Below are 12,136 nucleotides of genomic sequence, written 5' to 3'. Positions count from 1 at the left end.
ACCTTTCTTTCTTAAGGGGCACATACTAGACACTGCATTTCTGTTATTAGAATGATATTTTAAATCAGTAATTTAATTGCAAAGAAAAAATAATTCATTCATTCATTTAACCAGCATATAAATATTTATCTAAGACTCTCATACTGTTTTATTACGTAGATTATTAAAAATAATTTTACTGAAAAAGGTAATAATAGTGTTAAACCTTACTATCCCAGATTAATTGAGGGAAGGAGAATTTGAATTATGAAATCTTAAATTCAGTATTTTAAAAGCAGTTGTATTAATTGCAAGTTCATGCAGCAATTGAAAATAAATTTGTCGGCTACAGGAATGGAGAAAAGCTACTTTAATTAATAGATAAGCATAGATTGTAATTAGCATGTCAACTTTTTGTATGCCAATGGATGTTTCCAAAGTAGTGAAAGTATTTATTTTTCTCTCTTTAGGAGCCCTGACATTTTACAAACAATCTTGTTAAAGCATTAATTTACTTTACAATCCTTTTTTTTTTTTAACTTCAGGGCATCTGTGTGAACTGTCAGCAATTCTCTTTTAGTGGACCCCAATTAATTTATTTTCTAAGTTTTTCATTTACATAATATCTTATTTTCTGACATTCATATTAAATTTTATGCTATGTGTTTTTTTTAAATTGTTTTAAAGATTGGCACCTGAGCTTACAACTGTTGCCAATCTCGTTATTTTTTTTTCTACTTTATCTCCCCAACCCGCCCTGTACATAGTTGTATATCTTAGTTGCAGGTCCTTCTAGTTGTGGGATGTGGGACGCCGCCTCAACGTGGCCTGACGAGCGGTGCCATGTCCGCGCCCAGGATCTGAACCCTGGGCCGCCACAGTGGCGTGCGTGAACTTAACCACTCAGCCACGGAGCCGGCCCCCTATGCTATGTGTTTTGAGATCATTTCAAGTACCATGTATATTCTGAGAAAAAATTAACATCAGTGAAAATATTAATGTACTTGTTAAAGAAGAATGGCAACTCAACAGCAGCAATTATACGAAGACTAGTTAGCAAGCGAGTTTTTACTGAAGGAGAGATTTTAAGCTGTGTTCTGCAGATGCGTATGTAAGAATCCATGGGAAAAATTTACAATTGTATATATGTGTGTACATGTGTACACACACACACAAACATGAATAGATTTGTTTGCACAGCCCTTCGAAAGGAAGAGTTAAGAAAATCTGTAGGTGAATTGCTCTCAGCACTTTCCTTCATTTTTTCCTCAATTTCCAAACCTGCAATAGATAAGCAAAAATTAGATAAAAGCCCACTGATAACCAATATCTATCTCTCCAGGGGGCAAATGAAGCATTCAACATTGTCCTGTAGTCTCTGTATCCACTTTCCAATGATGAGTACCATTAGTTACCTGTATTGACATGCTGCTCTCCCTTACTTGCTAAGTTTCAACACAGAATAAAAATCTCCTTAATTTGGTTGAGATTCATTAGGATTTATTACAAGAAATTTTATCAATATGTAGTTCATCTACAAAGTCATGTATAAAACCATTATTTATGTTATTTATGTCAACAAATATAGTATTATCAAGATAGAGTAACAAGTTATCTTATTAAGGGCATAACCAAGTTGAATAAAATATCACAGGAAGGCTCAAAGAACGAAAAGGCAATCAGGACTTAAAAGGTCAAAATTGCAGAGAGCTATAGAGACAGAAGGTAGATTAGTGATTGCCTAAGGCTAAGGGATAGGGGGTTTTACGGATGATGCCTAAGGAGTGCAAGATTTCTTTTTGTTGAAATGAAACGTTTTCAAATTGATTGTGGTGATGGATGCACAACTCTGTGAATATGCTAAAACCCAAAGCTATTTAAAAAAAAAAAAAAAACCACGGAGAAAAGAGAAATACACTGAGATTGTCATTACATACACTGCTGCTTTTTCCCCTTGGAGCATTTGCTGATTCTTGGTCCTGAACAGTAAGCCCAAACAAAACAGTAGCCAAGTAAATATTGTTGCAGTCTCTCAGGGCCACAGTCTCATCAGTGTCCAAGATTGAAGGTCAGGCCTACTAAAGCCAGTAGGACTGAGTTTGGAGAAAGGGGACCACAGAGAAGTAAGATATAAACCCTGTGTGTAAATCCTCCTTCAAGTATTTGCTAACTGAAGCTGTGCGTGCATAAAACAATATTCAAAAGGGAAAAAACAGAGCCAGCCCTGATGGCCTAGCAGTTGAAGTTTGGTGTGCTCCACTTCAGCAGGGCAGGCTTCAATTTCTGGGCATGGAACCACACCACTCATCTGTCAGGCTGTGGCAGCAGTTCACAGAGAAGAACTAGAAGGTATTACAACCAGGATATACAACTATGTACTGGGGCTTTAGGAAGTAAAAAAAAGAAAGAGGAAGACTGGCAACAGACGTTAGCTCAGAGCAACTCTTTCTCAGAAAAGAAAAGAGTGGGGGAGAAATAAATCAGTTGAAAAGAGACAAAAACTCAGCAGATAATTTAGCAAGGTCACAGTTTTGTGCACTCCATGGTGTGTTCCAACTCTAGTCCCTTTAATCCACAGTATTTTTTGCCCTCCTAGCCACAAATTTAGAGTATCTGGTTTCATCACAGCTAGTTTCTTGTATAGCAGGGTTTCTCAACCTCGGTACTATTGATGTTTCAACCACACAATTATTTGTTGCAAGAGGATGCCCAATACATTGTAGGATGTTTAACAGCATCTGTATCCCTCTGCTCACTACATGTCAGTATCACGGCCTCCCTCACATCCAGTTTTGACAACTGAAAAAGTTTCCACACATTGTCAAATGTCCCTGGGAGGCAAAATGGTTCCCATTTGAGAACTACTGTCCTAAAGAATGAAAACTACAGAAATACAGAGGAAGAAGAAAGAGGACATTTCTGACAAGCGTATTTTAAGATGTTTTAAGCTTTCCAGGAAGACCTTTATATCTAGATAATTTGGACAATTTTTCTTTGTAAGAGAGGTAAGAACTGTAGCCCTGTATTCATCATTTCAGGTCTGATCCCTTGCCAGTGGCTTCACTAGACTTGCTCTTCTTTTGGAAGTCAGCTCGTAATAATTTCAGTTTCTTTTGAATCTCAGCCAGAATATCTACTTTCTGCTCCAAAATGGACAATAACTGGGCAATGCAAAGATCAACATCATAGTTTACCGCATCGGCTGTGTCCTGGATGTTGGTCCCTGGCCATTGGCTTGATTTCCTCCCAGAACTCGTTGTATCCTCCATTAATGGAGTGGCTACTGGTTTCATTTCTTTAGTCTCTTCCTCCTCCTCAGTCTGTATACAAGGTCTTTCAATAAATTTATCCCTCTGAAAGGACATTTCTGAATTTCTAATGTGTTTTTCCAACATCTTAGGCACCTCCTGTCCAACTGGATAGAGACAACGATGGTGGGGCCTTAAATCAAGAGTTAATTCTTTTACTCTATTTGCATATCTTAAAGTGTTGAGGGTGTTTTCGCAAGAGGTCATCCCTGGAGAAATAGTAGCAATCATGCAAGTGGAGGAGTTCTGGCCTATGAAGGAGTCCCGGAGCACCTGTGTGAGTTTGCTGGCTCTGAATGGGGTATGGGACTTGTGCTGACCCAAAGCCCGAATGCATTCTTTGAGAGCCAGGAGACTCTTATTGATCTCCGCCCCTTCCAGCTGCCTTTTCCGGTTGGCCTTGGCAGTGTCTGCTCCCCTTTCGTTCCCAGCTAAGTCAACGAGGGAAAACTTGCCGTGCAGTTTCCCTCGCGACTTTAGAATGATCTGGAAGATGGCGTGGCTCCTGGAAGAGTGGGCGTTGACAGAGGTCTGTCCTGAAGTCCGGCAGCTGTTCCCTAGTTCCACGAGGTGCAGCACGTCCTCCACACAACATACCTCCTGTTCCTGTAGCCCGACCACCTGGATTTGCTGATTGCCATCCTCAAGGACTTGCAACTTCTTCTTCCAGTTCAACAAATCATACACCTTGCCCCCGTAAATCTCAAAAAAGCTCCCATAGACTTTGAGGTCTAGCTTCTCATAAGTCAAGGTTTTGAGTAGGAAGAAGACATCCTGCGCCACCAGGGCATAAATGCCTTTAGAACAATCTTGGTCCCTTCCAGAAAAAGTTCCGCCCATCGTATGCGTTTTCCCACTGCCCGTCTGCCCATAGGCAAAGCAGGTGGCCATGCCCTTACGGAAGATGGACTCCACCAGTGGCTGGGCAGTGAACTGGTACACTAACTCGTTGGAGGCGGTGTCATCGAAGGCATGATCGAAGCAAAAGATCTGGTTCTCCAGGTAGCGAGTGAGGTCCACCTTTTGCTTGGACTCGTGTACCATGACCACGTTGTTGGAGGGGATGGTGATGATATCCAGGTCCTTCATGGTGGTCTCTTGCTGGCTGAGAGGCCGCTTTCTCACGCAGACGCAGATGCGATGGTCTTCCCGCGGTTCCAGGAGGGACACCTTGCTGAGGTCCAGGTGCCTGCGGTACTCTTCGATCATGCGCAACATCTCGTAGTTGGGGTTTCCCGTGTTGACTCTGAGGGCACGTTGGGCTCTGATCTCCATCTGCAGCTGCCTGCGCTTCTCCCGCTGCTTTTGCAGTTTCTCAACTTCCCGAAGGCAGGGAGACTTTTTCTGCTTCATCAGGCAAGGATTGCTGGGGACTCTCACAGTCAGGCTGTCCCCTGAGGGCGTTTCGTTTTTCTGGGGGATGGTTGCAATCCACCGCGTGGCTTTGCGCTGGTCCCCGATGGCCGAAGAGGGCCCTAGAGACAAGGAGGGCAATGACCTGGACGGTGGGGGCTGTTCAACAGAAACCAGAGCTGGATTCAGTAGGAATATGGTCTCTAGATCAACCTTCTTGCCTTTTTTGACTCCTTTTTCAACCCACTCTACGGCGACCCAAGCATTTTCTCTTTTGATCTCGGTCACCACAGCGTGGTGGATCCGTCCGTCGCTGCGCTGGATCGCCACACAGAGGCCCAGTTGAACTCCGAAGTGTGGCTTCAAGGGTTTTGAGGACGAGAGGTGGGGAGCGACAGGGAAGCATAACTGGCTGGCCATGGTGAATGATGGAGGTGTCAAAGCTCACTTCCGGGGGCCATTGGGGTTGGAGCAGCAGGACTTGAGCCCAAGCCAGCCTGAAGCACCCAGAGCACTGAGTGCTCTTGCGTTTTACACCTGCCTTTGTGAGCCACCAGCACTAGGGTCCCCGGGGCCACTTACGTCACAAAGGGATGGGGAGAAGTGGCGGCAGAGCCTAGGGCCTCTAGGTCAAAGGTGGAGGGGAAACATCGCGTTCGTGATGCCAGGCGCTAGGTGCAGAGGCAGTCGGAAAAGAGAAATTGTTCTCTGCCGCTGAGAACGAAAGGATCAGAGTTGGGAGTGGGGTTTATATAGTCCAAGGACGTTTGTGCCTAAGTTTTAGAAATGTCCGTTCTCCGCGTAGTCTTCACCTGCAGTCCCAAAGCGAATTGCTTTAATCTGAGAACAGGTGAATGTTCCCTTAAACTTCAACCCTCCAGGGATCAACGGGAACAAGTGAAGGTGGAGCTGACTGCCAATCACAGGCTTCCAAAGACAGGATCCCAGAGAAACTTCCTCGAGCCTTCCTGCCATCTTTCTTCCATCGCCCACCCCCTTCGAAACTTTAACAGTTGCAGCTTAAAGTTATTCCTGTTTAATGGGATTTCTCATTATGAAATCAAAACGAGTTGAAGGTAGCGGGTTCTCGTGGTAATTTGCTAACATGGAACTTCCTCTGGTGCAGCGTCTGGGTTTGCAAACACAAGATGTTTATCACGTTCCAAGTGGCTCTGACGGCTGTAAAGTGAGTTTTGTTGCACTCCAGTCACCACTATTTTGGAGATTATTTCAGTGATTACCTTTCCAAACTCCTTCAGTAATGACACTTCTGGCCTCATTATCCATAATTTGGAGAGGGAGGAGAGACATTTAGTGGAAAGAAAGAACGCATCTTACAGCCCCTCCTCTCCTTACCCTAAAATGTGTGTGTGTCCTTTAGAAGCTGTCGGGTGGAGGGGGTTGGGAGATGGGAAGGCAGCTAAGAGGATCAGAGGCAAAAATGTGTTTTGGTAAGATTGCACAGTTTTTCCACAAGATGATTTGCTTGCAAAAAACAACAACAAAAAACGACATCATCTGCCAGATAGGCCAACATGAGGATTAAGGTGAGCCCTGTGTGTAACTTCCTCTCCCCCGCACCCCTCCCCCCCCCCACAGTGTCTTCTGGTTTGTGAGTCTGGTGGTAGTTCCACTGACAGCTCCATGGTGTCCTTCCTACCCTCCCTAGGACCAAGTGACATTATGGAAATAAATTCTTATTATAAACGGACTTCTTTTTAATGGAAAGTTCCTTTCTTCAGTAAATTTACTAAAGCTTAGATTTTGAAAAGAAGGTGTGGGGGGTATTGGTATTGAAGAGGCTCTATAAGTAGGCAGTGCTAATTTCAGAGGGATGTTGAGCGCCAGTGGAAGGAGAGGAGAAAGGGCTTTCCCTAGTTGTCTTTTTATGATTATTAATTTTTTATTTGCCAAATTATCAATATTTAAAGTTGTCCTTTGAATTAGTTTTTTTCCCTTAGCTTCAGGGGCTTTGTGCAAATGTTCTTAATCCCTCTATTTTTTATTAAGTTAAATTACATTTTTTTAAAGCATTCCTGCTTTAGAGTATTTAATAGTTTTGGGGTTTTTTACCTTTACCTTTGAAAAAGCTAGATCTCTCTCAAAATTATGCAAACTCTAGCTCTTCCTGGTTAACCATATGTTTACAACTAAACCAGTGATTTTTGTAGATAGACAATACAGGACCAGGTCCATGGTGGTACAAAAATCAGAGACTAAAGTTTCTTTTACTGTCCAACAGACCCAGAAAGTTCTTTTGAGCCATTTCAGGGCTTTTTTTCCCCTCAGTTTTCTTCTCTCTTATATAGTTTGTCTAGGATTCTCATTTGCTCCCACAGTTTAATTTTTTTTATGTGCATATAAATAAGACAGAGAGAGAGAGGGACCTCTTAGGTATTTTAAGTGCTTTTAGCAGCTTCAACATCTATCCACTGATGAAAGCCTAAGAGAGATCTTTGTCTTCTCCCTCCTCAGCCCATCCTAATTTGGAGTTAGTCCTTTTCCAGCCTCTAGAAATCTTCGGTTATGGTGACATCTTTTAATCTCCCAACCAATTATTACCTTGTTTCCTTGGGCAAATTTATCCAGTCAGGGACTCAGTCTAGTTCTCAGACTGCCCCTAGAGTTATTTTAACAGGTAATTCCTTATTCATCCCCTGCTTACAAACGTTTCAGGAGCTCTCCGTCATCCTAATTGACACAGTACACATTCCATAAGAGGGCACGTGACGCACCTTGCTGTCTGGCCTACTTTTTCATCCTCAAGCTTTACCGCCATCCTCACTTAGTCTGAAGTTGAGCCATACTATGAACTTGAGGGCCTTCAAACATAGCATTTTCTTTCAAATTTCTAGCTCAGTGGTTCTCAATATTGGGATACATGAAATTCACCTGCAGAGCTTGTTAAAACACATTGCTGGGCCCACCCTAGAGATTCTGATTCAGTAAGTATGAGGTGGGGCCAAGAACGTGCCTGTCTACTAAGTTCCCAAGTGTTGTTGATGCCGCTGGTTCAGGGACCACGCACTTTGACAATTGCTGTGTTAGCCATCTGACTAGAATCATTTCTCTCTGCCTCATTTCCTTGAACTCTTCCATACCTATCTCAAATATCACTATCTCTAGGAAAGTTTCTCTGACTCTGTTGATAATAATCAGGCAAAATAGCATTAAATTGAGACATCCCTTCCTAAGAAATAGTGTCTATTACTGGTTGGATTTGTTTGATCAGGGGAACCCAAAATATTCATTTTCAGTAGTGACTGTAAAAAATATTCCCCATAGGTTAATTAACAATAGTCTATAGAGAATCATCTGAGTGCTTTTATAGTTCTGATAATCTGGAACTTCATTTGCAGCATGAATATCTTTTCTTTAATCTGCTAATACAAAATTCAGAATTCAGATAACAGCTACCTAACCTCTCACTTTATGGAATTTATTCTGAGGGAACAGTCCTTCTAAGAAAACATTGTGAATTTTAATAATAAGATAAAAAGGCATTTGTCAAAGTGTGAAGACCTAGATACAAGTTATGGTATTATTCTTGGCCATTGCCTGGATGGCCATTTGGTAGATGAGCAGTTTATCCAGACTAGAGACTGAAGCCACCATATTTTTTTAGTGAATATAACTAAGCGATAAGTATATACAAAATGTTTACCATATGCTATTTCCTATGCCAAAGGAATACTACCCTCAAGGAATTATCATCTACACTTTTAGTTCTATGTACCTACTTAGAAGCTCATGCCTTGCCAAACAACTGATACACCCTCTTCATCTCAGATCCCCTTTTTTCAAAAGCCTGATAATTATCAGGTGTAGGCCGGCAAGCTAAGGTAGTGTGGGAGGAAGTAAGCCCAGGAAATGAGCTTAGTCATTTTCATTTGTTAATTACAGGTATATTCCCAGGCTGAGGCCTGTCAGAGTTACTTTACGGGAGAGAATGTGATTCCTAGGCTCATTTTCGGTACAAACCTCTCAGGAGAAATGCATCAAATAAGCGCCTTTCTCGCACTCTTTTAATGGACATCTAGCAGCTGTTGGGTTTGTTTGATCACCTTGGGGGCTGTACTTTTCCAGTATATGGATGTGATCTCAGATTGATTTAATTCTTGGAGGAGCTCAGTAGATTTTCCCAAATCTCTTTGAAGAAATGGAATTTATCGTTTCCAGTTTAAAAGTTCTTTTTTTTTTTTTAAGAGTAGAGAGGTACCTTACTAAGTGTATGCTTTTAGAAAATAAGGGAAAAATTATCTTTTAGAATGAGCGTCGTGTTTTACCATTACAGCTAGTATCTCTGCCATCTCACATTTCAGCATTTTTCCATGTGTTATACTTAACCAAACGGGTAAGTCCGCACTTCTCTGGCCTTCTCATGGGTTTAATAGGCAAGAATTGTTTCTATGACAACATGAACTCACAGCCATCTTTCCCTGGCTTATTAGATAGCGTTGCTTACCTGGGGATATTTATATGGTTCCTATATATCTGTCAATTGTGGAAGTTAGCCTGTGAAGTTAGCCACAAGGGTAAAACTAACAACTGTCAGTTTCTCACTTTAAACCCATTTGTGCAGGTCAGCTTTCAGCTTGCAGTTTTATTTAGCATGCTGAGGGGAGAGGCTTGGGTTTCGCTTATAATCTACGTATCAGTGCTGTTTATTTGTAACTCACACTGCAACTACAGAAACTGTGTAACTCATAAGCAAAATAGGTGCCTTTCGAGTTCAGCTATGGCTCTTGAACTTGAAAGCCATGTGCTGTATTCGTGCCCTTAGAGTCTTCTTTAGATTATGCAATTCAGGATATTTAAATCAGTTTGCTGTGGAACAAAATCAATAAGGAATATACAATATTTTTGTGAGAAATAATTGTAGGAGCTTGGATATTTGTCCTAGAGAAGGTTTGAGAGACAGACCTTCTATATATGTGTAAAAGGCTACCTAAAGAAGAGGAACCTAATTTGTTCTGTTTGATTTAGGGTGTGTGAACATTCCAGAATTCAAGTGCTAAGCCATCAAGACTCAACTTAGCATTACTTCCCTTGAAAAGCCTTCCTTAAAATCCATTGCTTCCTTTCCTCTACCTCCATGACAGCTAGATTAGTTGCCATCTTCAATTCCCACCTTTATTCCATATTATCTTTGACATTGCACTTACCATTTTTTTTTAAAGATTTTATTTTTGTCCTTTTTCTCCCCAAAGCTCCCCAGTACATAGTTGTATATTCTTCATTGTGGGTCCTTCTAGTTGTGGCATGTGGGACGCTGCCTCAGCGTGGTCTGATGAGCAGTGCCGTGTCCGCGCCCAGGATTCGAACCAACAAAACACTGGACCGCCTGCAGCGGAGCACACGAACTTAACCACTCGGCCACGGGGCCAGCCCCTGCACTTACCATTTTTGATTAAAAGTATCTGCATCTTTCTCTCTAGGTAAATAATTAAGAGCCTTGAAAGAAGGGAGAATACTTTACTTCTGTTTATATTCCCAGTGTCTGGAATATGGACTTACGAAGCTTCCTGGAACTATTAAAAACTGGCACAATAAATGGGTGTTTCGGAAAGAGACTTCAAGTCAAACTAATGAAGGACTTCATTCAATCAAGTATGCATTCAACAAACCTGAATGACTGTCTCCTAAATGTCAAGATCTGAGCTAAGTACTATATATGAAATAGAGAAGAAAACGGCCCTAGACTCTACCCTTACGGAGCTTACGACGTCATTTTTGGAGACATATATTAACAAATAACCACACATACAGATAAGCAGAGACTAAAAAACAAATGACAACTTGGTAGGAAAGATAGCGCACACCATATTTAAATAACAGATCTGAGAGTTGGGCTAGATTTGTGTTCTCAAACCTGGTTATATACCAGAATGATCTGAGACTGTACAAATGCCTGGCTCCACTCAGACCTGCTCCAGCGGCCAGAGCCAGAAAATCTATGTTACTGAAAACACCCCAGGTGATTCTTAGGTTCCTGTGAAGCCAGAAAGCATTGGACTGGATGCCCTCGAGGTCTCGTTCTATTCAGAGAGTTTTATGATCTCATGGTTCGGTGAACAAAAGGATGAATGATCTTTCGATACGCTTGTGGCTCTGAAATTTCTTTTTTTTTAGTATTTTGAATGTTTGAAGATCCTCCTGCTTCAGCAAATGGGACACAGTGCAGTTTTACTGGGCAAGCTACTTTTAGGTTTCTGCAAAAGGTTTGCTGCAAAATCTCATTTTTGGTGTTACTGTCTATCAACATGAAGTAAAATTCCATTATATCAAGACCTCATGTCATTAAAGGAGATTTAGAAGCGTGAAGGCATCCCATTTATTTTTGTCTCTTCCACAGTGGTTTAGAATGTACCTTGTACATGGTAGATATTTAATGCTTGTTCAATTGAAATGTTGGAGAGCATGAGATAAACATGTGATATTTCAGAATACCCGTGATTTTTGGTTGCTTTTGCCTATTTGCTAAGTGTATAAGATGAAAGTTATACCAAGACTGAAAACTCTTAGCTTTATACTATATCTCAGTGTGATCTTTGTAGGTGATATTATAAGCACTACTCATTGTTGGAGCCTGGCGTCTTCCTGTCAGAGTAACATATATTTACCATTTTGCAACAGTTTTTATATTCTTACCTGGAAATACAAAGCAAGAAGACTAACATTCTAAGGAATACGACATGATGTCAAAATAACCAGTTGATTCTGGGGGAACAATGTATTTCCTTAAAACATTTGGTTGATTTAATAGAGGTAACTAGTTGAGTTTATAATTCAAGTACCTGTATCTAATGTTGTACAAGCTGCTATGATTCAGGAATTATTGGGAAACCTCTAGATATAACCCTTTGCTATTAGTGGATATATATTTGGTTTGGTGAATAAGGGATATTGCGCTGGGATAAGCAAATTTTGGGTAAGGTTGTGCACTAAAATCAGACTTAGCAATTGCAGTTTAAGCGAATGAATGAATAAAGAAATGACTGTCAAATCTCAACCTGGATTTTTCAGCCAGAGTGAACGTTACAAATGTAATTCAGATCGTATTATAAATCTGCTTTAAAAAAATCTTCAATGGCTTTCCATTTCACTGCTTAAAAACTCAACCTTTTCTTCCTGGCATTCAAGGCCCTGGATAATTTGCCCTTTGCCAATTTCCCTAGTTATGTAGTGTCACCCTTCCCTCCTTTTAAAAATGATATTCCAGCCACACTAGTCTTCTCTTAGTTTTTTTGATGCATCCGGCTTTTTCCTGACTCAAAGACTTTGCCTACCAAGCTGTGTTTGGGTCTGGCTCCTCCTTATTCTGGTCTTCCACTTCATAGCTGTGTGCCTTTCTCTCTTCTTGGGCTTAAATTCTAACTCCACTGCTTCCTAGTTCTGTGACCTTGAACAAGTTAGTCTCTCTGTGCCTCAGGTTTTTTCACCTATAAATGTTACTGATGGTATCCACCTCTTGGGCTGCTATGAGGAAAGTGTAC

The 12,136-nt window shown here is 41.2% G+C and overlaps 1 protein-coding gene and 1 long non-coding RNA gene across 3 annotated transcripts; one reads left to right on the top strand and one right to left on the bottom strand.

Moving 5' to 3' along the window:
• Positions 1-1,029: 1,029 nt before the first annotated feature.
• KIF2B (kinesin family member 2B) lies at positions 1,030-6,004 on the bottom strand. Of its 2 annotated transcripts, XM_008523180.2 has the most exons (2): positions 3,174-6,004; positions 1,030-1,260 (listed from the first exon to the last, which is right to left on the bottom strand). In XM_008523180.2, exons 1-2 carry the CDS (start codon positions 5,058-5,060, stop codon positions 1,237-1,239), a joined length of 1,911 nt encoding a protein of 636 aa, XP_008521402.1. In that variant the 5' UTR covers positions 5,061-6,004; the 3' UTR covers positions 1,030-1,236. The 2 variants fall into 2 exon arrangements, with proteins under 2 accessions (XP_008521402.1, XP_008521401.1); XM_008523179.2 differs by lacking the exon at positions 1,030-1,260 and having other exon boundaries at positions 2,911-5,800.
• Positions 6,005-8,527: 2,523 nt separating this feature from the next.
• On the top strand, positions 8,528-10,960 carry LOC139073915 (uncharacterized). Its single transcript, XR_011523091.1, has 2 exons — positions 8,528-8,994; positions 10,079-10,960. It is a non-coding gene; the product is annotated as an uncharacterized lncRNA (long non-coding RNA).
• The last annotated feature ends 1,176 nt before the right edge of the window (positions 10,961-12,136 follow it).

Source organism: Equus przewalskii, chromosome 10 (genome assembly GCF_037783145.1).
Source record: "Equus przewalskii isolate Varuska chromosome 10, EquPr2, whole genome shotgun sequence".
Taxonomy (NCBI): Eukaryota; Metazoa; Chordata; class Mammalia; order Perissodactyla; family Equidae; genus Equus; species Equus przewalskii.
The sequence above is the reverse complement of the archived record's forward strand: the minus strand, read 5'-3'. Positions and strand labels throughout refer to the sequence as shown.